At 37.4% G+C, this 27,250-nt stretch overlaps 1 protein-coding gene and 1 pseudogene across 2 annotated transcripts; one reads left to right on the top strand and one right to left on the bottom strand.

The window, feature by feature from the left end:
* The first annotated feature begins 5,032 nt into the window (after window positions 1–5,032).
* LOC149910813 (uncharacterized) lies at window positions 5,033–7,420 on the top strand. 2 transcript variants are annotated; one of them, XM_090101589.1, is made up of 6 exons: window positions 5,033–5,593; window positions 5,684–5,880; window positions 5,975–6,160; window positions 6,244–6,321; window positions 6,544–6,724; window positions 7,100–7,420. In XM_090101589.1, the coding sequence occupies exons 3-6, from the start codon at window positions 6,104–6,106 to the stop codon at window positions 7,348–7,350; spliced, it is 567 nt and encodes a 188-aa protein (XP_089957715.1). In that variant the 5' UTR covers window positions 5,033–5,593; window positions 5,684–5,880; window positions 5,975–6,103; the 3' UTR covers window positions 7,351–7,420. The 2 variants fall into 2 exon arrangements, with proteins under 2 accessions (XP_089957715.1, XP_089957783.1); XM_090101657.1 differs by lacking the exon at window positions 5,975–6,160.
* Window positions 7,421–14,859: 7,439 nt separating this feature from the next.
* Window positions 14,860–16,888, bottom strand: LOC149910812 (uncharacterized; annotated as a pseudogene).
* Between the last annotated feature and the right edge of the window lie 10,362 nt (window positions 16,889–27,250).

Genomic DNA, 27,250 nt, shown 5'->3' with positions numbered 1-27,250 from the left:
TAAGTTTTCCCCTCTGTCCTCATAAACTATAATCTCATGATGTTTTGAGGCAGTGACGCATCCGCAACGGTCCACAACTTCACCTTTCTCGTACCCGATGGCCATAGCGTCGACGCTGATAATGCGGGGTAGGTGTGCACCGGCTGGTTGGCAACTCTGAGCAAGACTAGTAAGTATCAAGCATGCCTGGGTGAATGGGGACTCGGCTTTCCATTCGAGGAGTACGACCGCCTTTTTCAAAAATTCAAAATTATTTATTTCTTTCCTTTACATTAGGTCTTAAACAAATTTGTGATTGGAACAAAAATTGCCTTGTTTTGCAATCGTACCACCCGGCAGGAGTGGCCCATGAATGTTGCCAGAGGAAGCGCTGTGTAGCTACTACGCTTCATCACGGCTTTGTTGGTACTTCCAAACCACAGAGCTGCGAGGCCGGGTGAGATGGTCAGCTGATTGTTTGTGATTTCCCGGCAGAAGGAAATTCCAAATGACTCATTGTCGTTGTCCATGAAGAGTGCGACGCTACGAACTCTCAGTTTTGGTACCCCTACTTTGGCGCACTCCAGTAGTTGTTCACTGGAGTTTATCGGCGCTGGGGTAATAACGTTATTTACACCTGCTGTGGTTGTGATGAGTGGCCTAGTGATTGCAGGTGTTGTAGGGGTGGGGACTTGTGATTGATGGGGCAAATCCTTGGATGCAACTGTTGAGCCGTTGTTTATTGCTGCGACTCGTGCGATTTTAGCGGCAAAGGCCAAGAATGGCTTCCTCAGACTCTCAGTCTCCATAATGGTGGGTAGAGACTCTTGGCTCAGTTGGGTCTGAGTTTGAATTTCGAGTGAGAGTCTGTCTGCACCAAATCTTGGGCACTCGAATAAAATGTGCCAGATGGTCTCGTGGCATGACGAGTCGCAGTCGCAGGATGGGCTGTCTATTAGGTTGAATCTGTGTAAATAGGCCGCGAATCCTCCATGGCCGGTTAAGACTTGGACTAAGGTTGGTGTCAATGTGGTGTCCTTCAGTACTCGTCTCGCAAAGGAGACGGTCGGCAGAAATGCCTTGGTGACCGACCCTGTGGTGGAGGATTCGTAGCGTTGTTGCCATTTTTTAATTGTTACCTCCCTGATTTTCCGCTTAATGTATGAAATGGGCACTTTGCTGTAGTCAGGGGCAGTCTTTTTGGTGAGAGCAGCCTTTTTGGCTAGTTGGTCTGCTCTCTCATTTCCGGGTGTTCCCACATGAGCCCTTAGCCAGAAGAGTCTCACCTCTCTGTCTTCTGTTCGGGTTTCCGCGATGAGTTTTTTAATCTCCAGAGCTAGTTGGTGTGTAACACAGGGGTTTTTTAAAAGTTCAAGCGAAGATCTTGAGTCGCTCATGATATTTACAGTTTTGGCTTTTGAGTTCCTTGCTATCTTGACCGCTCTATAGAGCGCGTACATCTCCGATTGGAAGACAGTGTTGTGTGACTCTAGTCGGAAGGTGGAGTACCTGGTCTCTTTACCTTTGTCCCACCATGTTAGGGCAGCACCTACCTTCCCCTCTATTTTACTGCCGTCGGTGAAGATTTGGGGACCGACTACATGATAGGTCTCCAGAGTATTAGGATCCAGATTTTCAATACGCTCGAACTCTGTTATTATCAGAGTTGAGGGATGTGGGTTGTGGAGGTATCCCACTTTTTGCTCCACCTCTCTTCCTGGCGGAATATGTTCCTCCGAGTAGCCTTTTTTATTTTGAAGAAGGCTGCCGCTTCCTGGACCCTGAGGTCGAGTGGCAGCAGCCCAGAAAGTATGAGCGCCGATGTTAGAGACACCGTGCGGTAGGCTTTACAGATCTTTATTGCAAAGCCTCTCTGCAGCGAGGACAGCTGGTCTCTGGTTGATAGTTTTTCCGCTGCAGGATACCACGCGCTTGCCGCGTATAGCACGATTGGCTCTATCACCGACACATATATGGTCCTTATTATCTCTTTGTTTAGACCCCAACTCACTTTAGCTGCACACGCTAGCTGTTTATATATGTCGGCTGCTTTCCTACAAGTGGCCGCCACGTGTGAGTTAAAGGTGAGTTTACAGTCGATAATGAGACCCAGCAGCTTTATTTCTTTTACGAGTTTTAGCTGGGTCCCTGACATATTTATTATGGGGAGGTCGAACTTTAGTTTTCGAGTTATTATCATCGCGCTGGTCTTGTGTGCGGCAAAGTTCAACTTGTTTTGTTTTCCCCATGTTTGCACAGCCTCTAAGGTGGTGTTGGCTGTGCTTTGAATTTTTTCGACTGTCGGGGCTGAGAATATTAGGACTACGTCATCTGCAAATGCTTGGCAGTAGACGCCTAGGCTAGTTAGTTTTTGGGGGAGCGTATCTAAAATTAGGTTCCAGAAAGTAGGCCCTCCTATGGAGCCCTGGATGCACCCTTTGTTGGTGCCCCTTTCGAATACTACTCTTGCATAATTTACCCTGACTGTCCTGTCACAAAGTTTTAATTGATTAATGATTGTTCTGCGTGGAATCCCATATTTTTCACTAGCTTTCCTTTGGGTCAAATCACGGTTTTCTATTGACGCTAAACATTGTCTTAAAGTCTCCTCTGTGTAATTTTTATAGTTTCGTCTGCCTGCTTTCCTTTGATAATTTCTTGGCATGATGCCTGAATATACAAAAAATCAAATTACCAATTTAAATTAAGAAAATATGTGAAGAGAATTAATAAGATAGTCGCGATTATTTGACGGGGTAACTTTGCTCCAGGAGCAAAGTCACCCCGCCATGTGGAGCATAGTAGAACCGAGCATCAAGAAGAGGTTAGGTTTTGACATTAATAAACAAAACAGTGAAATATTATCGATTATGGTTATAGGATTAGCACACGACTACATTTAACCGTTCTTACCTCGATTCCCTCGTTAAATTTTAAGATGCAGACGGCTTTTTCGAAGTATTTTTTTTTTTGCTATAAGCTACGTGATTAATCAATTACACCTGACAGTCGAAAAAAATGGCGGATTAAAAAAGTTCCTATTCAGTGTTGCCACTATAACTTTATTTTTACCGATTTCGTTCAGAAATGGACAGTTACATAGAATAAGTTTGGCACAGAAAAGAAAAAATCTTTTTCCGCAATTGGAGCATAATTACTAGGCAGGAGCAAAGTAGGACCAAGTTACGGTACTGAATATTATATTTTATTGAAATATGTCATATTATTGCCTTAAAATCCACCCAATTCGGTAAAAAAATGCGTTATAACATCCGACATTGCATACAGGGTCGTTTACACACACAGACGTATACAAACCGGCCGAGTAAAAAAAACCGGCCAAGTGCGAGTCGGACTCGCGCACCGAGGGTTCCGTACAAACCTGCAAGGTTTACAAAGTTGATTTTGTTACAGCTTAAAGGTATTATAGACCTGAGTATTTGGTATGAATTTCAATTTAATACCTCTACGCGTTTATGAGGAAATGGGTAGTAAGTTAAAAATTATTAAAAAAAAATATATTATGTGATGTAACTAAAAATTTATGGTTTTCGTAATTTTTCCTTTATCTATGCTATAAGACGTTGCTTCGTACCAAATTTCAAGATTCTGAGTTCACGGGAAGCACCCTGTAGGTTTTGATTCCCTTGCAAGTGTCGAAAATTTGCGGCATAAACGGCTGTATCTTTTGATTGCGTTGGCTTAGAAGTTTGATATTTTCACAGCTTTAAGGGACAGTAGACCTGAGTAATTGATATAAATTTCAGCTTCATACCTCCACGCGTTCCTGAGAAAAAGGGTCTTGACAGACGGACGGACGGACAACAAAGTGATCCTATAAGGGTTCCGTTTTTTTCCTTTTGAGGGACGGAACCCTAATGATAAAGATTTAACTCTAGATGGCGTGAATGTAAAACAAGTTAACCATTTTTCTGTATGGGTAGACAAAACTTCAGAACGCCACCTGCTACGGTTTATATTATGAACGATTACCAGTTTGGCTTTACCAATATGTATTTCCATATCCGGTCATATAATATTATAATCTGTGATGTTGATAGTTAAAATATTTGAATAAGTTTTACGTTATTTTGTGTGATGTGTTCCACACGTCGGTGATAATGTGCTCATATCTATGTAATGGGGTCTAATCCGAATAAAACGAAAGTCCCGAATAAAGTTGAATTATTAATTAATACTTTCTATCTTTTATTTTTATAACTACCTACCTATTATTTACTGAATTCCCGAAAAAAGCTACGAATATGAAGATATAATATTTAATCGCTATACCTACCTAGATGACTCGCGGTCGATACCAACCCGTGGTGTAAAACCATAACAAATCATGTACTAAAACCTTTCTCTTGAATAGCTATCTATTATACCTATTAAAGTAAAAATTTTTCGAATTAATAACTTAACCACAGGAAACTTAACAGTAAAATTGTGTATACCATACTTGTTTACAAGCATAATATTTTGTTCAAAGTCCATTTTACCAGATAATGAATAACATAAAGTTTAATAAAAAAATAAAAAAAACTCCAGTCATACAAATGGCGGCCATCTTGAAATTTGAAATATGTTATTTAAGTCCTTAGATCATTAAGTAATGGATGGAGTACGCTGGCAAATGTTCTAACTAAACTTTCTGCCGATTTTGGTGCGGGGAGGGTAACTCACACTTTGAAACACAATCACACATTCACAAAAATAATTTGTGTCTTTACAAACTCAAACTAATACAAAATTGGCAGACTAGCATGTTTTTGAACACATACATCGATTACACAGAAAAATCTCTGTACATATACGTAATAATACAATCGCTCTAAAGGGATGTAACCATATCGATATTACAAAAATAATAATTTTGTTGAAATTAGAAATAACATTAATATTATATTCATAAAAAATACTACACAGGTCATGTAACGTTTTCATCATTATTATATGCATACGAAAAAACAATAAAACGCCATTTTATTTGTATTTGAATATGTATTTATTCAACACATCACATATTATATTCAATAAAATAAATATCTGCTAGGCTATTCTGTAAAACACGCGCCCGAACTCGCATCTCACCTGAGTGAGTCGACTCACTTCACTTTCGAACGTTCGAGTTTTTGGTTTCGCATTCTGTAAACATCCACTCGGCAGAGGCGAAGCGAAGCGAGTCTCACTTCGAAACTCACTTGCCGAGTGAAGGGAAATTATAGATTTGAATTTATCGACATTGTTATTATCTTTAAAATGCGGCAATTTAACACATTTTGAAGACATAATAACACTTTAGTATTGTACCGTGGGTGGAATTAAACTAAAATTGCAATTTTACACTGATAAATTCTTTAAAATTAAAATAATTCTAGCGTCACTGAAAAAAAAAGGACGATTGTCTGTGGTTCGTTCGTGACGTTTGTTTATTTCTCAAGTGGTTTTTTGTACCTAATTTTAAAGTGATTCGTGTTGCATTCTTTCTAAAAGTTTTGTTGGAGTTTTAGTTAATGTTTGAGTTTGGCTTTATCAAGTTGTTGTGTAGTTGGTGTTCAACGTGTTGCATAAATTATTTAAAGGAGAAAACTGCAAAAATAACAACTATGAGGTGAGTAATGTGATTCTTGTATTTAACTAAAATATTATCATAAACAACAAGCTTATTGAAATATTTAACTTAAAATCTTAAACATTGTAGCTCCTCGGAAAGGTCGTCTCATCCCTCCAGTGCCCAAGTAGAATCTAGTCGACTATCTTAGCAAACATCCTAGCTTAGCCAAGGGTTTTTCAAAAGTCCCGAGTGCTAGAGACGAAGCTAGAAAAACATGGGAGGAGTTGACTATCAAATTAAATAGCTTGGGAGGCTGCACTAAAACATGGAAACAGTGGACAAAGGTAGGCAATAGACATATTATATAAAACTATTCATCTTATACCGTGTAGGTATCTGGCTTACCTACATATTAATAAACTTTTAATTTTGCTTTAGTATTGGTCTGACAAAAAGAGTGCCGTGAAGAAAAAAGCTGCCCTAAGATACCGGGCACCCAATAAGACTGGTGGTGGATGTGAATCGGTGGTGGAGCTTTCAGAGGTGGAGGAGAAAATACTCACATTAATGGGCGGGGAAGGTTTTGCAATTGGTGATAGGCATTTGGAAATTAATCCATTTGAAGTAAGCTATTGTTATCGATTTTGTTGATCCGATACATGTATGTATGTAAAATATAATTATTCAATGTCATGTTCTTTTTTTAGGAAATCCCCGTCCTTACTGATGCCAACGAAAGCCCCACATTGCCGACTTCATCTATGATAAATGAAACCACAACTATTGTAAGTAAATACCTAGTGTATTAATAAAATATTACTTAATATTAAACAACTTATTAGTAAATGTTTCTTATATTGTTCTATAAATACCAAGTCTTGGATGAGACTGCTATAAATACGGAAAATGTTAGAATGGCAGATACTGAGGTATATATTATTAAGATATTATGAAAATGGTACTTTTTTATTGATTCCAGTATTTGAAATACTATGTTTTTTTTTCAGAGACCTCAACTAATTCAGCAATATGTTGACTGTATCCCGAATCCCGAACCTTCCCCTGCTCATACACCACCGAGAGCGGAGGTAACGAGCCCTCTGCAAGCAGTTACCCCCTCTGGCTCAGGCAACTTTCCTGCTCGACGTCGATTGAATGTCGCGGGTCCATCACCACGTCGTACTACAAGTAATTATGAGATTTATGAATTGATTTACAATATTTATAATCCATACTAATATTATAAATGCGAAAGTAACTCTGTCTGTCTGTCTGTTACTCAATCATGCCTTAACTACTGAACCAATTTGCATGAAATTTGGTATAGAGATATTTTGATACCCTAGAAAGGACATAGGATAGGTTTTATCCCGGAAATCCTACGGGAACGGGTTTTTCTTTGAAAACGCGGGCGAAGCCGCGGGCGAAAATACATACAAATAAAACTAAATAATACTTGATAATGAATTAAGGAAATAATAATAACATCAGAAGACTTGTCAAAAATGCGTCACCGCGACCGGTGGAAATAATAATAAATTAATATTTATTTTTACGTTTCAGGGTCATCGAGTCGTCCACAACAACGGCAAAGAAGACGATCACCTCCATCACAAAGGCGGCAATCTCAATTAACAACCTTTACTGAAAGGTTTCTTAGCTTGGAAGAGCAACGGATTGAGATTGACCGTCGCTACTGTGAGTTACAGGAGGTGATGGTCAACTCACAAAGGGAGACCAACAGAATGACAGCAGAGGGCCTGATTGCCGTCGGGGAAGGTCTTAAATTATTAGCTGAAAATTTAAAAAAATAAAATACTTTTATACTTAAATACATTTATTAGTTCTTAACTTATTTTAGTAGTAAAAAATTATCTGTGGTTTTACTTAATAAATAAATAAATAAAAAATAAAAAGCCCATTTATTCTGAACTAACAACTTATACACTACATATACATATTTTCTTATACACTATACAATTATAAAATATCTCGTAGTTCAGTGTGCCGTTTGGCATAGGCCTCCTCCAACATCTTCCACTGGATTCTGTCCCTCGCTACTCTTCTCCAGTGTGGACCCGCTGTCAGTTTTAGGTCATCCTCCCATCTTGTTTGCTGACGACCTCTGCTGCGTTTGCCGTCACGGGGGCACCAGTTGGAAACAGTAGTGCTCCATTTATTTTGTATGTCTCTAATCATATGGCCGGTCCATCTCCACTTTTGTTGGTCTATACGTCTAAGTATATCAGTTACTTGGGTTTTCTTTCTGATTGTGCTACTTCTCACTTTGTCCCTTAATTTTATTCCTACCATACTCCTCTCCATGGCTCTTTGACATCGTTCTAGTTTCTCTCTGTGCAGTTTAGTAAGTGACCAAGTTTCGCATCCATATATTATAACCGGGAGAATACAAGTGTCAAATACTTTTCTTTTAATTGACATACTAAGTCCGTTAGATTTCACGATTTCTTTAAGTGACCAATATTTCTTCCAACCATTAGCTATTCTTCGATTGATTTCTTTTGAAGTTTGATCCTTGTGGCAAATTATCTGTCCTAGGTATATATATTCCTCTACATATTCGAGAGGATGGTTATCTATTTTTATAGGTGTTGGTTTGGAGTTTGTGAGCAACTTGGTTTTATCTTTATTCATTAATAGGCCGACTTTAACACTTTCTTCGTTAAGTGATTTTAACATTTCTTCGAGTTTTGTGGGATCGTCTTCAAACAGAACTATATCATCCGCGAATCTTAGATGGTTAAGTTTCGCGCCGTCAATGTTAAGGCCGAAGCTGTCCCACACACTTGCGGAACACACTCTCCAAAACAGCTGAAAATAGTTACGGTGATAGAGGGTCACCTTGTCTTACTCCCCTCTCTATCCCGAAACTCTTCCCAAGAAATTCGAGCTGTATCCTTGCTTTACTATGCGAATAAATGTTCTTAATGATATCAATATATTTTGTAGATACGCCCTGTTGTTCCAGACTCTGCCATATTGCACTGTGACTTATGCTATCAAAAGCTTTAGAATAGTCAACGAATGCCATATACAATGGTTTATTGTATTCTTTATATTTTTCCATAATTTGCTTCACTGTATGTATGTGGTCTAAAGTAGAGTATTTTTGTCTAAATCCCGCTTGCTCACGTGGTTGGTTTTCATCAAGCTTTTTGCTTATCCTACCCAGTAAAATTTTAGTGGTTTTACTTATAGTTTCTTAATTTACTAATACATTAGTTTATAAGCCCTAATTGAGTTACTAACACCTATGAATATAATTTTCCGGAATAAATAATTTGCATTGATTTTTGTTTGAATTAATTATAATTACCGCGTGTTCCTTGCCCTCCATAATTCATTTATCAATCTTTGTCTACATAGCTGACCAAGTGCAGTTTCATTGGGTACATCCTCATTTGAAGCTACACTTTGTCTGGTCCTATGAAAACCAGCCTCAACCTCTAGCTCTGAATTGAGTATGGCTGGAGCTGGCAGGCCGGCACGATTACAAATATTGTGAAGCACGCAACGTGCTATTAAAATCTTCGAAACCGTGTCGGGGTCATAATGTAGGACTCTATGTGCTAATAGGCATCTAAATCTGGCTTTAAGGACCCCAATTGTTCTTTCTACGGTGTTTCTTGCAGTAGCATGCAGCTGGTTATAGTGATGTTCTGGTGTTCCCTCGTCTGCATTTGGAACTGGCACCATTAGGTACTGACGCTGCGGATACCCAGAATCACCTGTAACAATGAATATTGTTAAAAAATAAAATGTTTTGTCATCAACAATTATATTTTTATTAATGAAACTAGGAGTTTTCAATGATTTCGCCTGCTCTCCAATTTTTATGAATTCCGTGAACTTCGGTAATAAAGCCTAAATTACTCAGAAATAAAGTAGTTTTTTTAATGATGAAAGAATTTTTGAAGGAATTAATCCAATAGTTTTTGAGTTAAATATTTACAAACAAACAAAGATTCGTCTTTATAAATTAGCTAAGAGGTAACTCACCTAACAAGTACACAGATTCGCCTGTTTGTACTAATTGTTCGAGGTGGTCCCGAATGATGCAATTATTAAAAATAAGGCTGTCGTGAGTCGCTCCGCCATATGTTGCATCTACATGTATTATGTTCAAATCTGCATCTGTGAACTGCAAAAAGAATTATTTTACAACTATTTTTATGTGGCTGTTCTAATGAATGTTATAAAAAATATAGGTACTAGCAGCGTCTTGTGATTTATACTGCTTAGTTAATGATCCTATGGAATTGGTCCAAATATTTTCATTAAATCGATTTTCTATGGTTCAAGTGTGAAAGCGTATACAGACATTATTATATCAGGCTTACCATTTGTACATTTCTTGCATGATATCCTTTGCGACAGTAGTATCGTTCTTCATGGCAAGTTGGTCTCACCATTGTCACAAAAGTCCCATCTACACATCCTATTACCCCAGGAATACTGAATTTCTCATAGAATCTGCAATAAGAAATAAAAAAAACATTACTTAAATATTTTTCATTAACATGATAGGTTTATTTAGGTAGGTACACAAACCTTGTTTTGAGTCTCAGTCTTTCTTCAGAATTTTGGGGAAATCTTATGTATTTTTTTACTATACTTGGATGGCTTAGGGCTTCTATGACCTCGTGGATACTACGAGATGCTGATGGCTGCGACACAAACGAATTTATGTGTTTTCCACATATCCTTTGATAGCTGCCAGTCGCAAAGAAAGAAAGTGCACATAACAACTGAAAAAAATGAATGAAATTTCTTGAAACTATCAAAATAAAAGGTACTTAATCTGATAAGGAAACCATCCATAATTAAAGTCGGTTAATAACTCAAAACGTTTTTAAAAAAACGTAAGGGAGAGAAACTTTGGACTTTAACATAGGGTATCTACCACTTGAAAGGGTGACATCATAAAAAATAATCGGAGATTAGATGACGTTATCGTTAGTGGTTCTATGTTCTATGCGAGGAAGTTATGTTACCTACCTACATAATGGAATGTTTTACAGAGTTATGGGAAAGTTATCCCAATATTCACACGGGATCGGGACTTCCGCAGATGAAATCACGGGACCGATGACTATTGGAACAGTAACTTTTCATGACATTATGAATACACATATAAAGCACTTAGATACGTATACCTTGACTCTAGCAGTTAATCCTCTTCGTCGACGTTGAGGTTTTTTAACTAAAACTTTAATGTCTTCCATCACTTGAGAAACTAGTTCTTCCGATAAACGGTAGCATTCAACAAAATTTTTATTTCGATTAATAATTTGCATTTCCCGAATGCTGGTACTTTGCCGGCGACTTTCTATTATATCCACAGCATTAGCTTCTCGTATTATAGCACTTAATATAAAATAACGCGCCATTTTAGTAAAAAAATATATAAAATTTGTATCAAATTTGTTCCACAACCACTAACTCACTCACGAACTCGGCACCTAATAGGCGAGTGAATTGATGACAGGTGAATTCGTATTTGTAAATACTCGAACTCGACGTTCGAGGTGTAAAATTACCTTACAGAATGCCGAATTCATACTTTATACGTCAAAATACTCACTTAGCACAGTTCGCCTCGTCGCCGCTCTCGACGATGTGGCGCCACTAGTACTGTCGAGTTTTACAGAATACGAAATCGAAAACTCACCGCGGATTCCGCGTTCGAGTTTTTATAATAACCTTACAGAATAGCACTGCTGATCGAAAAAGCGTAAGACGGATTTTTTTTAGCCCTTATATTCCATGCGTAAGACGGATACCATTCCAAAATATCAAACATGCTGAACGTTAATAATCAAGTTTTCACTTCTGCCGGCACTCCCGGAGTTCAACCCGTCTTTTTTTTGAAGTGAAAACTTCTTTAGCGGCGTTGGGTATAAAATCTTTAACTCGTGTCAGGACACGTGACCTGATCGAACAAGCGTAAGACGGATGGATATCAAACATGCTCAACGTTAATAATCAAGTTTCCACTTCTCCCGGCACTCCCGGAGTGCAAACCGTCTTTTTTTATTTCTGTACCGAGGTGTCGCTACAGATATAATAAAAATTGTAATTCGATTTTTTGTAAATCTGAAATATACGCAATATTAATACATACATATAAACAAATTACATAATAGAAAGGTTACAAGATTAACATTACAAAAAAACGGCTAAGTGCGAGTCGGACTCGCGCACGAAGGGTTCCGTACCATTAAAATTAAAAGTTCTGCCAGTTAAAAGTAACCGAGCGTAAATTTTAATAAATATAAACAAGACTTACAAAATAAACATTATACTCCTTTTTATGCAGTTGTGTAAAATTTTAATATAATAAAGATTAATTCTCATCTCATTTCAAATTATACTTAGAAAAATATTTTTATCGACGTTCAAGTTAAAAGCAGTCCGTCACTAAGAAAGTCGTAAAAATTTACGACCTTGTAAGCGACGAGTTTTTAAATTCAACTCTATCACTAAGTTCATAAAGATTAAATTTGAATTTCTCTTCAAGATAGTCTCGCTACATTTGTATTTCTTTAAAATATAGTCTCGTGGGGAATGCGGTTCAATATCGCGTTTTAAATTCAACTTTATCTCTTAGTTCATAAAGATTAAATTTGTATATTTTCTTTCCATGATAGTCTCGTGAAGCCGCATCAATGATCGAGTAAACACATGACTCGATTATTTGTCTTGATCATATCGCTAAACGATACATCGACGATTATTAGAAATTGCATTTAAATTGATATTTACGTAAAAAAAAAATAAAAAAATACTTACAAATGGAAGGTTATTCCATCTTTTTTAATATTTGATGTGTTTGACTTGTTTCTGCAAGACTTGACTGCACAAAACGGCATTTTTAGCGGAGCACTCGCAGACGCCCTTTCGATGTTTTACGAATACGCAGAGTGTTTGTAATCGATTACGCAAGTAGTTTTTATGAAAGCATAAGACTTTTCGCTTCGAATAATCTAATACCTCGGCAAAAGTGGAAGCGCCTGTGAGTGTTATCCATTACTTAATGATCTAAGTTTAAGTCTCTTTAGGTACATACTATTTTACTATGATAGGGTCATATTGAAATTATTTGATTTGGGGGAGTTGTAAAGAATATATAATCGGCAAGTCTGTGGTAATCATGGACAGAATTTGATCAAACGTAGAAGAACACTTATGACTATTTCAAAGTAAACTTTCAATATGTTTATTCGTTTGTTAGTATAACATGGCATAATAGCCACAGACACACTTACATACAAGCATACACGCCATTGTTTTTTGTATTGGGGTTTTAAAATAAAGAAAAAACCAAATATTTTACTGTGTTTTATTTTCTTAATCCTATATCTAAAATTATCGTAATTTGTACTACAAACAACGTATCAACTAAGAGGTGTTTTCTTACATAATTATTAAATGCTATCAGTACATAATATTATACAAAGAGGAAATTTGAGATTTCCATCTTTTTAAGAAGTATTTTCATTGCCAGAAAAAAAACTAAATTCATAACAATTAATTAAAAATATAAAATTAAAATAAATAATAATTAAAATTCATAATAATTCATAATCATAACAAAGAAACATAAAAAAACTAAATTCATAACAATTATACATCATAACAAAGGTAACATAATAAGAGTAATAAAGTAATACAAATGTGCCAAAATAATAATAGCAACAAGAAACCAGTTCCATTTTGAATTTCATGTAGAATTGAATGAATCAATAGTAAATCAAATTTTACATAATACAACTATATTTTATTAGTAAGAATTTTTAAACACAGTTTAGCCACAGTATTACCATATTTCCTACAGTATGGCAACGAATGTACTTGTGCAGAGAAACGGAGGGGAACTGGCGGGGGGTCGGGCGACGCGGGCCGCTTAATGCAATCTCGCTGAGTTTGCATTAACTATCGCGAAAGGACGACACAGTCGTATTTTTTGTGTAATAATTTTATTATACATAGGTACTTACATATTCTATTATGGCGCGCAAAAACTGTTCCGTTTACGGATGTAATCCATTGAAATCCCAGAAGGAAACAATATTTCAGAAAGATTGTATTAATATTGTATCTGTTGAATTAAAATCAAAGCTATGTATATGTTATCCTCATTATTTTCTAATCAGATTGTACATCCGAATGCATTACTTAGTTAAATGTTATAATATTTAATTAAGAACATCCAAAAATAGTGTCCACGTAAATATTTAGCTGTGCAATATCTGTAATTATATATTTATGAACAAATAATTACATCAGATTTAATAATCGCAATTATTTTGAATGTACATATGAATAAATGATTTCATCATAATATTAATAATCACAATTGTTTTATTTCCCATTTGTTGCAACCCTAGCGTATTTTCGTGTGGCAGCGTGAGTACCTACGCTGGCGGCGGCATCGCGCGACATCAAAGGCGATACTCCTTACTGTAGGAAATAATATTGTAATACTGTGGTTTAGCAGTATTGTATTGTATTGTAACCTTCGAATATCTTGCAAGGATACTTGTTAGGATTCAGCTTGTGCTGACACATTGGTATGTAATGAAGCGCGTTCTTGTTCCAACCTACTAGTTATAGCTTTTATAGTTTCTTTGCATTGATTCAATTCAGTGTATATTTTTTTAACTGCATCAGTTAGTTCTTCAACTTTTCTCTCTAGTTCACTTTGGCACTTCGGAACTTTTTGCACATCTGAAGGGTTATTAATGTTATCACAGCATGCACTACATTTACAATTAGTAACATGAGGTTTCAATGTGCCTTCCTCGATTAATGCCTGTTGTGCAAGACTGGGGTCTTGGGGTATCAAAGAAAACCATCTAAAGGTTCTTTAAATTATATTTGATAATTAGTATAATGAATCGTACAAAATAAAAGAAGACAATAGCACGCTTATTGGAGGCGTGTGTCACGTACGACGCTCGAGGTGGAAGAGAGCGAGGCATCGGCTCTGAGGTGGGGCGCGGGGACGGCGCTCGTTCGGGAAACCGTTTTCTTGATGCCGTCCCTGTGTCGCTGTCGCTAGGCGGATGCCTAGACATACTGGGGGCCGTTGGAGACGTCAGGCTCCAAGACCGTCTCTGCGTCATCCAGTTAAGGGAGGAACATTGTCCTCCTTCACCAACACCAGGTCGCCTTGTTGCAGGCATCTGACGGGAAGACGCCATTTCGTCTGCTGCTGCAGCTCCGCGATGTATATAGGTACTCAAGGTCTCAGTGGCGCCAGAAGTGCTGCCTGAATGCTTCGAGTCTCTGAAAACTATCTAAGCAGTTCTGGTTATGTCCGCCGCGTTCGGCGATGGCAGCGACGTCAGCGCACGGCCGATGAGGAAGTGACCTGGATTTGAAGGATGGAAATCGTCTGGAGAGGAAGATAAAGGGTCGTAAGAAAGGACATAAAGGTCGGCTGTTCAGGATGGTCTCTACTTGACTGAACGAAAAATACCAACTCCTCAAATGTCAAATGGACATTCCCTAAAATTATTTAAGATAAAGCTTTGCGCATCGTATTCCTGATTCGACAGGCCGAAAGAACGAGAAGAGAAAGCCGGTTCAAATTCAAACTCAATCCCCTCGTTTGAAGCAAATTCTGAAATTGAACTTGACTTTATAATATCGTTAAGCTATCGCTCCGACAAAATTTAGATAAAATAAATGAATTAATCAAATAAAATTTCGATATTTTACATCCCCTCCCACGCATATCAGTAATAAAGGGACCGGCTAAGCCAACGCAAACACTAATGAACGCAAAAACTAATAGCAGCTGAGGTGCAGCACGTAGCAAACGCGCGTGCTCCTGCTGAAACAACAACTTAGTTAGCCGGTGCTTGGCATGGAGAAGAATGGGGTGACACATATCAAAAGTGTCAAATAATAAATAAAAATAAAAATGATTGGGTGTCGCTAAGAATTTTCAATTCATTGGGGAAACTATCCCGCTGTGCCAGCCTACACAAATGTTAAAGGACGCGTCAAGTTCCTCAGGCTGTAGAACACTGCTAGGTTTATTATTGGTATGTGTGTGACAGTTATGAATAAATCGTAATAAATAAGCGAACGCGCGCTGTAATATCGTAAGTTTCGAATATCTGTCAAAATCAATAAAATCATTTATTCCCCAATTTAATTAATAACGGCAACATTAACCCTTAATTCTAATAATAATAATGCTAATGTTCATTGTAGATTGTAGCCAGTTGCGTCGTGGCTTTCGTAAAAAATAAACAAAACAAAAACAAAATCACAATTTATGTAATATCAATTAATAGCCTACAAGCTTCAACATCGCTCGATGCGTAATCAGCTGGGTTCATTGATTTGGGCACGTGATGCCATTCAGTAACTAAAATACTAGCAATGCGATTTGACACAAATGTTTTTAATTTACTATAACGAGATTTAAGCCAACCTGAAAAAGTTAATGAATCGGTCCAGTAAACTAATTGAGATATCTGGAAACGTAGTGTTCTGCAAACAGTTGATGTAAATCGAGAATTTAAGGGCACGTTATAGTCCCATTTAATTTTTGCAAACCATAATTTTTTATTTAATAATTTTAGTATTAAGGTTAGCAAGCACAAAATACCAAAAGGGTCAAACATTTTACAAAAGTCTTGCCTAAATTTAGTTAGCGACTCGTTTAAACTTTCAAAGGTGCACAGTGTGTTGCACTTCAAAAATGAATTAAATAAATTGTCGCTTGACCTTGAATGGGCGCTAACAGGCCCGGCAAGTAACCAACCTAACTTCGACTTACGCATAACCGGCATGTCCTGGCCTAACGTAATCTGCTCGGATCCGATTAAATTCCAAAAAATGTCAGCACCGATTAAAATATCAATTGGACCGGGCTGATTAAAATTGGGATCTGCGAGTTTGATGTTACGCGGCAAATTTAAATGAGACACGTCTATGTATTTATGCGGCAAATTACCCGAAATATTTGGCAAAACTAAACACGATATATCAAAATTGATATTATTGTCATGTATAGACCTAATTTGCAAGGCGCAACGTTCAGGAGCTTTTAAACAATGAAATATCACCTACTCCTCTCAAATTAACGAAATTGTGTTGCGGCGTTAATTGCAATCTATGTTTTAATTCTTTAGTTATTAATGACGTCATACTACCGGAGTCTAACATCGCCCGTGCGGTCACGTGGTCGTTGCTAACGGGATTGTAAACATCAATGAGTGCTGTGCATAACAACACCTGAGTTGAATGGGAGACGACCATATGATTGGACGCGACTCCGGACTCGCTCTGCGTCGGCGTAGGTGAGTCCATAGTTTGTGTATTTACAGCCTGAGTAACTTCCCTATGTGATAAAGTGTTATGGCGCTTCTTACAAGTACGACAAGAACGCAATCGGCAACGGTATGTGGTGTGACCTGCTCTGAGACAGTTGAGGCAGAGCTTCAATCGAGCAGCGCCGGCGATTCGATCCTCGACGCTCAAGGACCGGTATGACGAACAGTCGTAAATGCGATGACTGCCGTTGCAGAAGACACACGAAGCCGGAGGGAAAGAAGAAGCACCGGGAATGGCTGAAATTGTGAAGGTTTTCATGTTTACGGACTTGTCTGACTTGTTGTGAGGAACAAGGTGTTCCCGCTTACTATTGTTATTATGTATTTTTAAATTCTTCCCATTAAAGTGTCCCAGTGATCAGTGGGCTGCCCCAATGTATTTAAGGCGCGCAGATTTTTAGACACATGATCAACTAGGTAACGTAAAGATTTCGCCGACTCTCGGCCTATAGATTGTAAATTAAACAAAGAATTTAAATGGTTAAAAATTAATTGTCTTTTGTTGTTATATCTCTCGCAAAGGAGACGCCAAGCTACGATGTAATTGCAATCGGTTACCTCTAAATTGCTTATAACTTGAGCTGCTTCACCCTCTAAGTACGAGTTCAAGTAGTGAAATTTATGAATGGACTTTATGCGCTCGTTATTATGTATTAGCGATTCAAAGGTATCGCGAAACTCAAGCCATTTGTTATATGAGCCATCAAAATTTCCTATTTTTATCAAAGGTAATCTAAAATTTATTTCGTTACCTTGATGACCGCAATGAGCTTGATCTTCGGACTTTACACTTGCTAGTTCACAGTTATTCTTCCCAAGTAACCTTTGAGCACTAGCTATTAGAGAAATAAAATCTTGTTCAATTTCATCCCTTGTATCAATTTCGGCTTCCATGGAGGTTGGATTCTCAATTTCGATGCGCGTTTGCACATCGTCGAACTGGTGATGGTGGTGGTGGGTGAACAAAGCACGAAAGCGCTCCAACCTCAACGAAAGTTCATCCATTTCTTGCGAAGAAATATCATCGCTATTGAAAAGATTATTGATATAATTCTTGAATTTAGTTAAAAGTCCTTTAATGGAGGATCTAGTATTTACGTAAGAAGTCATATTTCGAACAAAAATATATTAATTATAAATCGACAAGAAATGGAAGAAGGATTAAATTTAAATTAAGAAAAAATAATAATATAAAAGAAATACGCAAATTAATCCGGCTTATAATCCCATACACTCGGCGCTGGCGCAGGGCGCGTGCGTAGTAACAGCTGGCGGCAGATAACGGGACTCGAGCTGAGTCACGCGGTCCGACACTGGCAAGCAAAGCGAAGCGTTATGTATCTAATGCAATGGAATATTTAAGCAGGGATTTATAATTTTTAGCTATAAATTGATGGGATGAGTGCAAGTTTATTCAATAATTAAATGAAATGAGTATAATTAATGCCCTTTATGAAATAAAATAATAATGAAATATAGGCAAGCAGCTTTAGCTTTTAATTTAATAGTGCAAAAAATATTGCGAATAGCTCAGTAAGCTTGTATGGCTTGAAGCTAATTAATTTAATGTAAAGAAACTCCTCCAAAAATAATAAAATAAAGAATTTATGCAGATATCTGCATAAATTCTTTATTTTGCGAGCGAGCGGATCTATCGGCAATTTAGATAATTTCGAAGGAATTAGATAAGGAAATTAGATATGGAAAGAAAAAGGAAAAAAGGAGTGGTTCACTTCCCTGCTGGACCGTGGCTGCGGCACCTGGCGGAGTCGGCGGGTCGGCGGGTCGGCGGACGCTCCTGAGTCCTGACTCTTGAGTGACGTGGCGGGCTTCACGAAGCGACTGGGACGGCACGGCTAGTAATTGCTGCCTGAAGTCTTCCGTCTTCCAAATAGGTCTTCTAAATACGTAGTAGAAGTTCGAGGGCGTGACAATCCGTGACCTTTGTCCGTCCTTCTGTGTGCCTTGCGTCAATCACGTCGGGGTCACCATGTGCAAGACTGGGGTCTTGGGGTATCAAAGAAAACCATCTAAAGGTTCTTTAAATTATATTTGATAATTAGTATAATGAATCGTACAAAATAAAAGAAGACAATAGCACGCTTATTGGAGGCGTGTGTCACGTACGACGCTCGAGGTGGAAGAGAGCGAGGCATCGGCTCTGAGGTGGGGCGCGGGGACGGCGGTCGTTCGGGAAACCGGTTTCTTGATGCCGTCCCTGTGTCGCTGTCGCTAGGCGGATGCCTAGACACCTGTAGTCTTTTTTCCCCACATCGGATGGATCTCTTCCAATGTCGACACGAGGCAAGATCACAGAACGCCTCAAATTCAATCGGCGTATACCTACCATGTGGAGCCGTGTTTAATGCACTTCCCACGTCGACCAGAAAGTTATTTATCTCTATGCAATTCTGCTGACGTTTTATTACAACTTATGGTCAATATAGGCATGTTGGCCGACTCTGTCTATGACCTTGACTCTTGCTCCTTTAGTTCTTCCATTGAAATACACAACATACATACTTATAGTTTCTTTGCATTGATTCAATTCAGTGTATATTTTTTTAACTGCATCAGTTAGTTCTTCAACTTTTCTCTCTAGTTCACTTTGGCACTTCGGAACTTTTTGCACATCTGAAGGGTTATTAAAGTTATCACAGCATGCACTACATTTACAATTAGTAACATGAGGTTTCAATGTGCCTTCCTCGATTAATGCCTGTAGTCTTTTTTCCCCACATCGGATGGATCTCTTCCAATGTCGACACGAGGCAAGACCACAGAACGCCTCAAATTCAATCGGCGTATACCTACCATGTGGAGCCGTGTTTAATGCACTTCCCACGTCGACCAGAAAGAAATTTATCTCTATGCAGTTCTGCTGACGTTTTATTACAACTTATGGTTAATATAGGCATGTTGGCCGACTCTGTCCATGACCTTGACTCTTGCTCCTTTAGTTCTTCCATTGAAATACACAACATACATATTATAGTTTCTTTGCATTGATTCAATTCAGTGTATATTTTTTTAACTGCATCAGTTAGTTCTTCAACTTTTCTCTCTAGTTCACTTTGGCACTTCGGAACTTTTTGCACATCTGAAGGGTTATTAAAGTTATCACAGCATGCACTACATTTACAATTAGTAACATGAGGTTTCAATGTGCCTTCCTCGATTAATGCCTGTAGTCTTTTTTCCCCACATCGGATGGATCTCTTCCAATGTCGACACGAGGCAAGACCACAGAACGCCTCAAATTCAATCGGCCATGTGGAGCCGTGTTTAATGCACTTCCCACGTCGACCAGAAAGAAATTTATCTCTATGCAGTTCTGCTGACGTTTTATTACAACTTATGGTTAATATAGGCATATTGGCCGACTCTGTCCATGACCTTGACTCTTGCTCCTTTAGTTCTTCCATTGAAATACACAACATACATACTTATAGTTTCTTTGCATTGATTCAATTCAGTGTATATTTTTTTAACTGCATCAGTTAGTTCTTCAACTTTTCTCTCTAGTTCACTTTGGCACTTCGGAACTTTTTGCACATCTGAAGGGTTATTAAAGTTATCACAGCATGCACTACATTTACAATTAGTAACATGAGGTTTCAATGTGCCTTCCTCGATTAATGCCTGTAGTCTTTTTTCCCCACATCGGATGGATCTCTTCCAATGTCGACACGAGGCAAGACCACAGAACGCCTCAAATTCAATCGGCGTATACCTACCATGTGGAGCCGTGTTTAATGCACTTCCCACGTCGACCAGAAAGAAATTTATCTCTATGCAGTTCTGCTGACGTTTTATTACAACTTATGGTTAATATAGGCATGTTGGCCGACTCTGTCCATGACCTTGACTCTTGCTCCTTTAGTTCTTCCATTGAAATACACAACATACATATTATAGTTTCTTTGCATTGATTCAATTCAGTGTATATTTTTTTAACTGCATCAGTTAGTTCTTCAACTTTTCTCTCTAGTTCACTTTGGCACTTCGGAACTTTTTGCACATCTGAAGTGTTATTAAAGTTATCACAGCATGCACTACATTTACAATTAGTAACATGAGGTTTCAATGTGCCTTCCTCGATTAATGCCTGTAGTCTTTTTTCCCCACATCGGATGGATCTCTTCCAATGTCGACACGAGGCAAGACCACAGAACGCCTCAAATTCAATCGGCGTATACCTACCATGTGGAGCCGTGTTTAATGCACTTCCCACGTCGACCAGAAAGAAATTTATCTCTATGCAGTTCTGCTGACGTTTTATTACAACTTATGGTTAATATAGGCATGTTGGCCGACTCTGTCCATGACCTTGACTCTTGCTCCTTTAGTTCTTCCATTGAAATACACAACATACATACAGTATAGAAAGAAAATTATCGCCAAGTGAAATAAAGTGTGAAGAGTTATATGACGCAACAACTACGAGAAATTCAGACGGAAGATTTGTAGTTAAGCTACCATTCACTAGTGACGATCCTCAATGCATGTATGGAAATTCAAAAGACATAGCAGTAAGAAAATTGAAAGCGTTAGAAAGAAGACTTAAACAAAATTTAGAATTAAGTATACGAAGATTACCGAAAAGTTTTAGGTGAATATTTGGAACTAAATCATATGATAGAAATTAAAGAGACAGATATCGATAACCCCAATGCAGTTTATTTACCTCATCACGCTGTAGTAAGGAAGGAAAAGGACACTACTAAGGTGAGAGTCGTATTTAATGCATCATCGAAAGGTGTCAATGATGTATCTTTAAACGACGATCTGCACATAGGTCCTAAACTACAGCAAGATTTGAGACATCTGCTTATGAGGTGGAGAACTCATCGTGTATGTATCATAGGTGATTTGGTTAAGATGTATCGACAAATATGTGTGAAAGACGAAGACACCAACTATCAAAGGATCGTGTGGAGAAATGACTCAAATCAACCAATTAAGCATTATAAATTATTGACCTTAACTTTTGGAACTGCTTGTGCTCCTTATTTAGCAGTTAAGACATTACAGACATTAGCAAAACAAGAGCAGCTCAGGGTCCCTACTGCATCGGATATTACTCAGCGTGATTTTTACATCGACGACTTAATGACCGGATGCGAAAATCTAGATGAAGCTTTACACATATACGATGAAATGAATAGTCTAATGAAGTCTGGTGGTTTTCAAATGCAAAAGTGGAGTAGCAATGACAATGAGTGATGTACGCATCAAATCAGATAATCAATTTAAAGTTCTCGGATTATCTTGGAATAGAGAGACTGATAATTTCGAATATACAATTAATTTACCAGATGGTCAACATCCTGTAACGAAGCGCCAAATATTATCTGATATAGCTCGATTATATGATCCGACAGGTTGGATAGCACCGGTAGTAGTTAAAGCAAAGATATTTATACAGAAGGTATGGAAAGTAGGATTAGACTGGGATGCAAAGGAGATTGCTCTGCGCCCATACATTGTTCGCCCTGGAACCAAGAACATCCGAAAATTATATTTTGTGTTGTCGATCATTAGTAAACTCCTAAATGATCTTATTTTTATAGCGGACTAGCTGCAGAATAGATATATTCCAAAAAAAGAATCAGATTTTGAGGCTATAATGGAACCATAACAACGAATATTAGATATTAGTTTTTCATAGCTTAGTGATTTTTAAGAAACTGAAAAGCAATATCTATATATATAATAAAACTAAGTCGATAAAATGTGCGTGCCGATAAAACTTAAAAAGGAGTCCCGACACGATAAAGGGACTTATGTGGTGTGATAGCCCTTTATCCCCCCTCGAACAAGAAAGTTCCCGTTTTAATCTAAAGGGCATGTTTTTAAAGATATAAGGGACTTTCCGACCCTTCAACTTGGAAATTAAGTGCAGTGGCGCCATCTGTTATCGAATATTTGAACTTCGGAGACTATATTACACTCCAATAGACATAGTGTATAGTCTCCATAGTTGTGAGCCATTGCAGCATGTGTAGTAGTGGCGCGAAATTTAAAATTCCGATTTCAATAAAATCTTAAATTTAAATTTTGTGTATTTATACGTCATTATTTAACGTATATTTTGGAGTTAAAGTGACATAATTTTAGTTATCCAAATTAATTCTCAAAATATTTAAAAATTTAGGTTTTTAAATTTCGCGCCTTTACTACATACGCTACCGCTACAGAAGCTAGAAAGTTCCCGTTTTAATCTAAGGGCGTGTTTCTAAAGATATAAGGAACTTTCCAACCCTACATAGTGGCGCCATCTGTTATCGAATATTTGAACTTCATTCAGGACAACGATTGTTTAGGTTGCATTTCCAAAAGCGTTGCGAGCAATTGTAGCATGTGTAGTAGTGACACGAAATTATTTTAAAATTCCAATTTCAATAAAGTCTTAAATTTAATTTGTTGCTATAATAAAGTTATTAAATTTTGTGTATTTGTACGTCATTAGCTAACTTATATTTTGGAGTTAAAGCGACATTTAGTTATCCAAATTAGTTCTCAAAACATTAAAAAATTTAGGTTTTAAAATTTCGCGCTTTTAGTACAAATGCTACCGCTATAGAACCTTTTATTATGGCGGACGATAGTGACCAGAATACTCTAGAAGGTGTGAGAGGGAAAATATTTTCAACTTTTCTCGAATATTCTAGAGCCTAGGCTCTCTGAATATATAAGAGCCCGGTGTCGCTCACCAGAGTTAGTTTAATTTGAACAGCGAAACGAGCGATTTCAAAACGAAAAGAAGAGAAGTTATCTGTGAGCCTTTATTTAGAAGTATCACGTGTGAGTATTTTTAATAGTGTGTTTAATTAACTCTCGATTTTGAAACGAAATAGAAAAAAGTTATTTGTGGGTTTTTTTCGTGAAATTTCCCTATAATATTAACAACATGTAACCCATCAAACCCAAAACAGCTATGGGACTCTTTCAAAAGGAGTATGAGTGATGATATATTGTACCAAGTCCGACAAGCTAATCCTGAACTGACTATAGAATTCAATGACGAGATCTTCAATGAAACACTCATTCGCTTAGAAGATAAATGTTTAGCAATAAATAATCAAGCCTAAGTAGAACTTGGAATGCCAGCACCACAAAGAAATGCTTTTAGTGTGCTAAACTACGAAATTATGAAGGAAAAAAGTTACAACATCAATGAACTACTTGAATACATTGCTCACAACTCTCAATGACAATAAAAAAAAGTTTACGACGTTATAATGAGCCGGATAAATAACAATATTGGTGGAATTATTTACTTGGACGCACCAGGAGGCACCGGTAAAACGTTTCTCATAAATCTAATACTGGCGGAAATACGTGCTAAAAAACTCATCGCACTGGCACTAGCATCATCTGGCATTGCAGCCACACTTATGGAAGGAGGACGATCTGCCCATTCTGCCTTACAAATACCATTGAATATAGCCGAACAACAATTCCCGGTATGTAAAATTTCAGGAAAATCTGGACGTGGTCAAATTCTAAAACAAGCTAAAATTTTCATCTGGGATGAATGCACCATGGCCCATAAAAAATTTATAGAAGCCATGGACAAAACATTACAAGAATTGCGAAAAAACTCTGAAATAATGGGAGGAGCTCTACTCATACTCTCAGGTGATTTTCGACAAACACTTCCAGTTATTCCCAAGACAACATCAGCAGACGAGATCAATGCATGCTTGAAAAAATCACATCTCTGGCCACAAGTCCAAATACTGCAATTAACAAAAAACATGAGAGTTGAATTATCAAGAGATGAAACAACAGCACAATTTGCTAAAATACTTTTACAAATCGGCGAAGGTACATATCCTACTGACCAAACGACCGGCCTCATTGAACTTAATAGTGATTTCTGTAATATAGCCACTACTGAAGACGAACTAATCGACAAAATTTATCCAAATATTATTCAGAACTATACTAATGCAGAGTGGTTATTTCAAAGAGCAATTTTGGCCACTAAAAATAATATCGTTGACGATATCAATTTTAATATTCTGAAGAAAATACCTGGTGAAGAGAAAATATATAAATCGATCGACACGATGGTATCTATTGAAGAAAGTGTCAACTTCCCCACTGAATTTCTAAACTCTTTACAAGTACCAGGAATGCCATTACACTGCCTTCGTCTGAAAATTGGAACTCCAATCATACTACTCAGAAATCTCAACTCCCCAAAATTATGTAATGGAACTAGAATGATCGTAAAACAGCTATCGAATAATATCATTGAAGCTGAACTTATTTCTGGAAAGACCAAAGGACAGACAGTATTTATACCTAGAATACCACTGATCTCTTCGGAATTGCCATTTCAATTTAAAAGACTGTAGTTTCCAATAAAATTAGCCTTTAGTTTTACAATTAACAAAGCGCAAGGATAAACTTTAAAATATTGTGGCATTAACCTCAAAGAATCCTGCTTCTCTCACGGTCAGCTATATGTAGCTTGCTCAAGAGTAGGAAATCCGAAAAATTTATGTATATATATACTCCGGACAATAAAATGAAAAATGTTGTTTATAAACAAGTATTATAAATAATGAGAAAACGTTTTCAATAAACTTTTTTTTTACTTTTTACGTCATAGTTTATTTTTTTATTTCGACTCTACCACGTCATCTCATATCAACTCCCGGGCGAAGCCGGGTTTTTTAGCTAGTATCATAATATATTTAGCTATTTTAAGCACCTCCCTAGATAATTGGGTAGGTACCTATGCAGTTTTTTTTCTAAAGCCTAAGTGTATAATGTAAGTTAAACGTTTAAATGCATAGAATCTATTAACAGGTACCTGTATTCTAAGAATTCGTTTAGGAATGAGAAAAAATAGTAAATAGAAGCGGCGCATGCTTGAACAGCGCAAACGTGTGACTTGTTAACCAGCCTTACCAATTTTGTACCTAGTAAGTTGTTGTTAAACCTAGTCCTTCATTAACTTATTATGTTGGATTATGAAATAAAACACATACTTATTTTAATTTCATGTTTATTGTTCATCATCTAAATTGGCAATTAAAATATTGTCTAAAAACTGTGCAGGGGGTTCGATATTATTTTGATGTCTCGCATAGCTCAGATACCAAATAATTGTCATAACATGGGCGCAGCAGCCGATGGTTCTGCGCCCAACGATGCAATTACAGCAATATTGTACGATTGCTTGTCGACCTATTTGTGATGCATCTACTACAGTATAAACAAAATATGTTTTATTACTGATATGACGGCTGTGAATTTTGCGTCGTAATAACCATATGGTTGCAGAATTAACCACTTCTAATTCATTAATCAAATCCTGATCGACCTCCCTGCACACCACAATAATATAGGAACCATCGCGCCGCACATGCTCAACGTAGTATGAACGGGCTTGTTTAATTTGATACACACCTAATGGGATTAAAATCATGTCATTTAAATCCATTTGGGGAAAATCTAGAAGAGTTTCATTATTGACAGTAATACTTTCAAACTGGGCCCGTCTTCTATTTAAATTGTTTCGTTCTACAAAATCAGCCAATGAATTATTGGTAAACATTCTTTCCTGTATTATGGAGATTATTACCCTAGCATCCTCTCTGTCTTCTAGAACCGGGTGAAACTTGTTTAATAATGCTGCTGCCACCTTAAAATCTTGCATCAAATGATTAGATGCTCTATTAAAATATTCCTGGCGCAGCAGCTTAAAATTGCGCTTAAAACGTCCAATGACCACTTCTACTACCCATCGACATAGGGTCACTTTACGGGATTCGTTTGCATTTGTTGTACTCAATTGATATTCACCCGGTTCTATTGAGAGAGGATAATGAACTGAGTAGTTTAAACTTCGTAAGAGGGAAATGCTGTCACGAAAGCCTCGGTCTAAAATCATTACATCACCATCTCTGAAATATTGTCGCATAGGTTTTGAAGAATCATAAAATTCATCTTTTAAAATGTCTGCATCTGATTTTGTGGCTGCATAAGGGCCCAGTACTTCAATTATATAGCCATCACAACATACTATAATGAACGGATTGACAAGGTTCCTATATTTATGGAGGGAATATGATTTCTTTTGGTAAGCATAATTGCTACTCTTCTGAACATAAATATATGTTCCATCCATTATAGTAATTGCCTTTCTATCCTCCATATTAGTCCCAGGGTTTCCAAACAAAGACTCAGGAATATATAGGTTTCTTGCTGCCACTTCTTCTCTACTTATATGTTGTAACCCTAAATGTGCTGGCACAAAGCATTCCATCATAATCTCTCGTGCTTTAGCAACAAGTCTTGAGAGAGTACTTCTTCCAAT

This window comes from Colias eurytheme, chromosome 1, assembly GCF_061535395.1.
Source record: "Colias eurytheme isolate Ceu_HAF_F1 chromosome 1, ilColEury1 Martin Lab GWU primary, whole genome shotgun sequence".
NCBI classification, from domain to species: Eukaryota; Metazoa; Arthropoda; class Insecta; order Lepidoptera; family Pieridae; genus Colias; species Colias eurytheme.
This window is presented reverse-complemented; position numbering and strand designations above follow the sequence as displayed.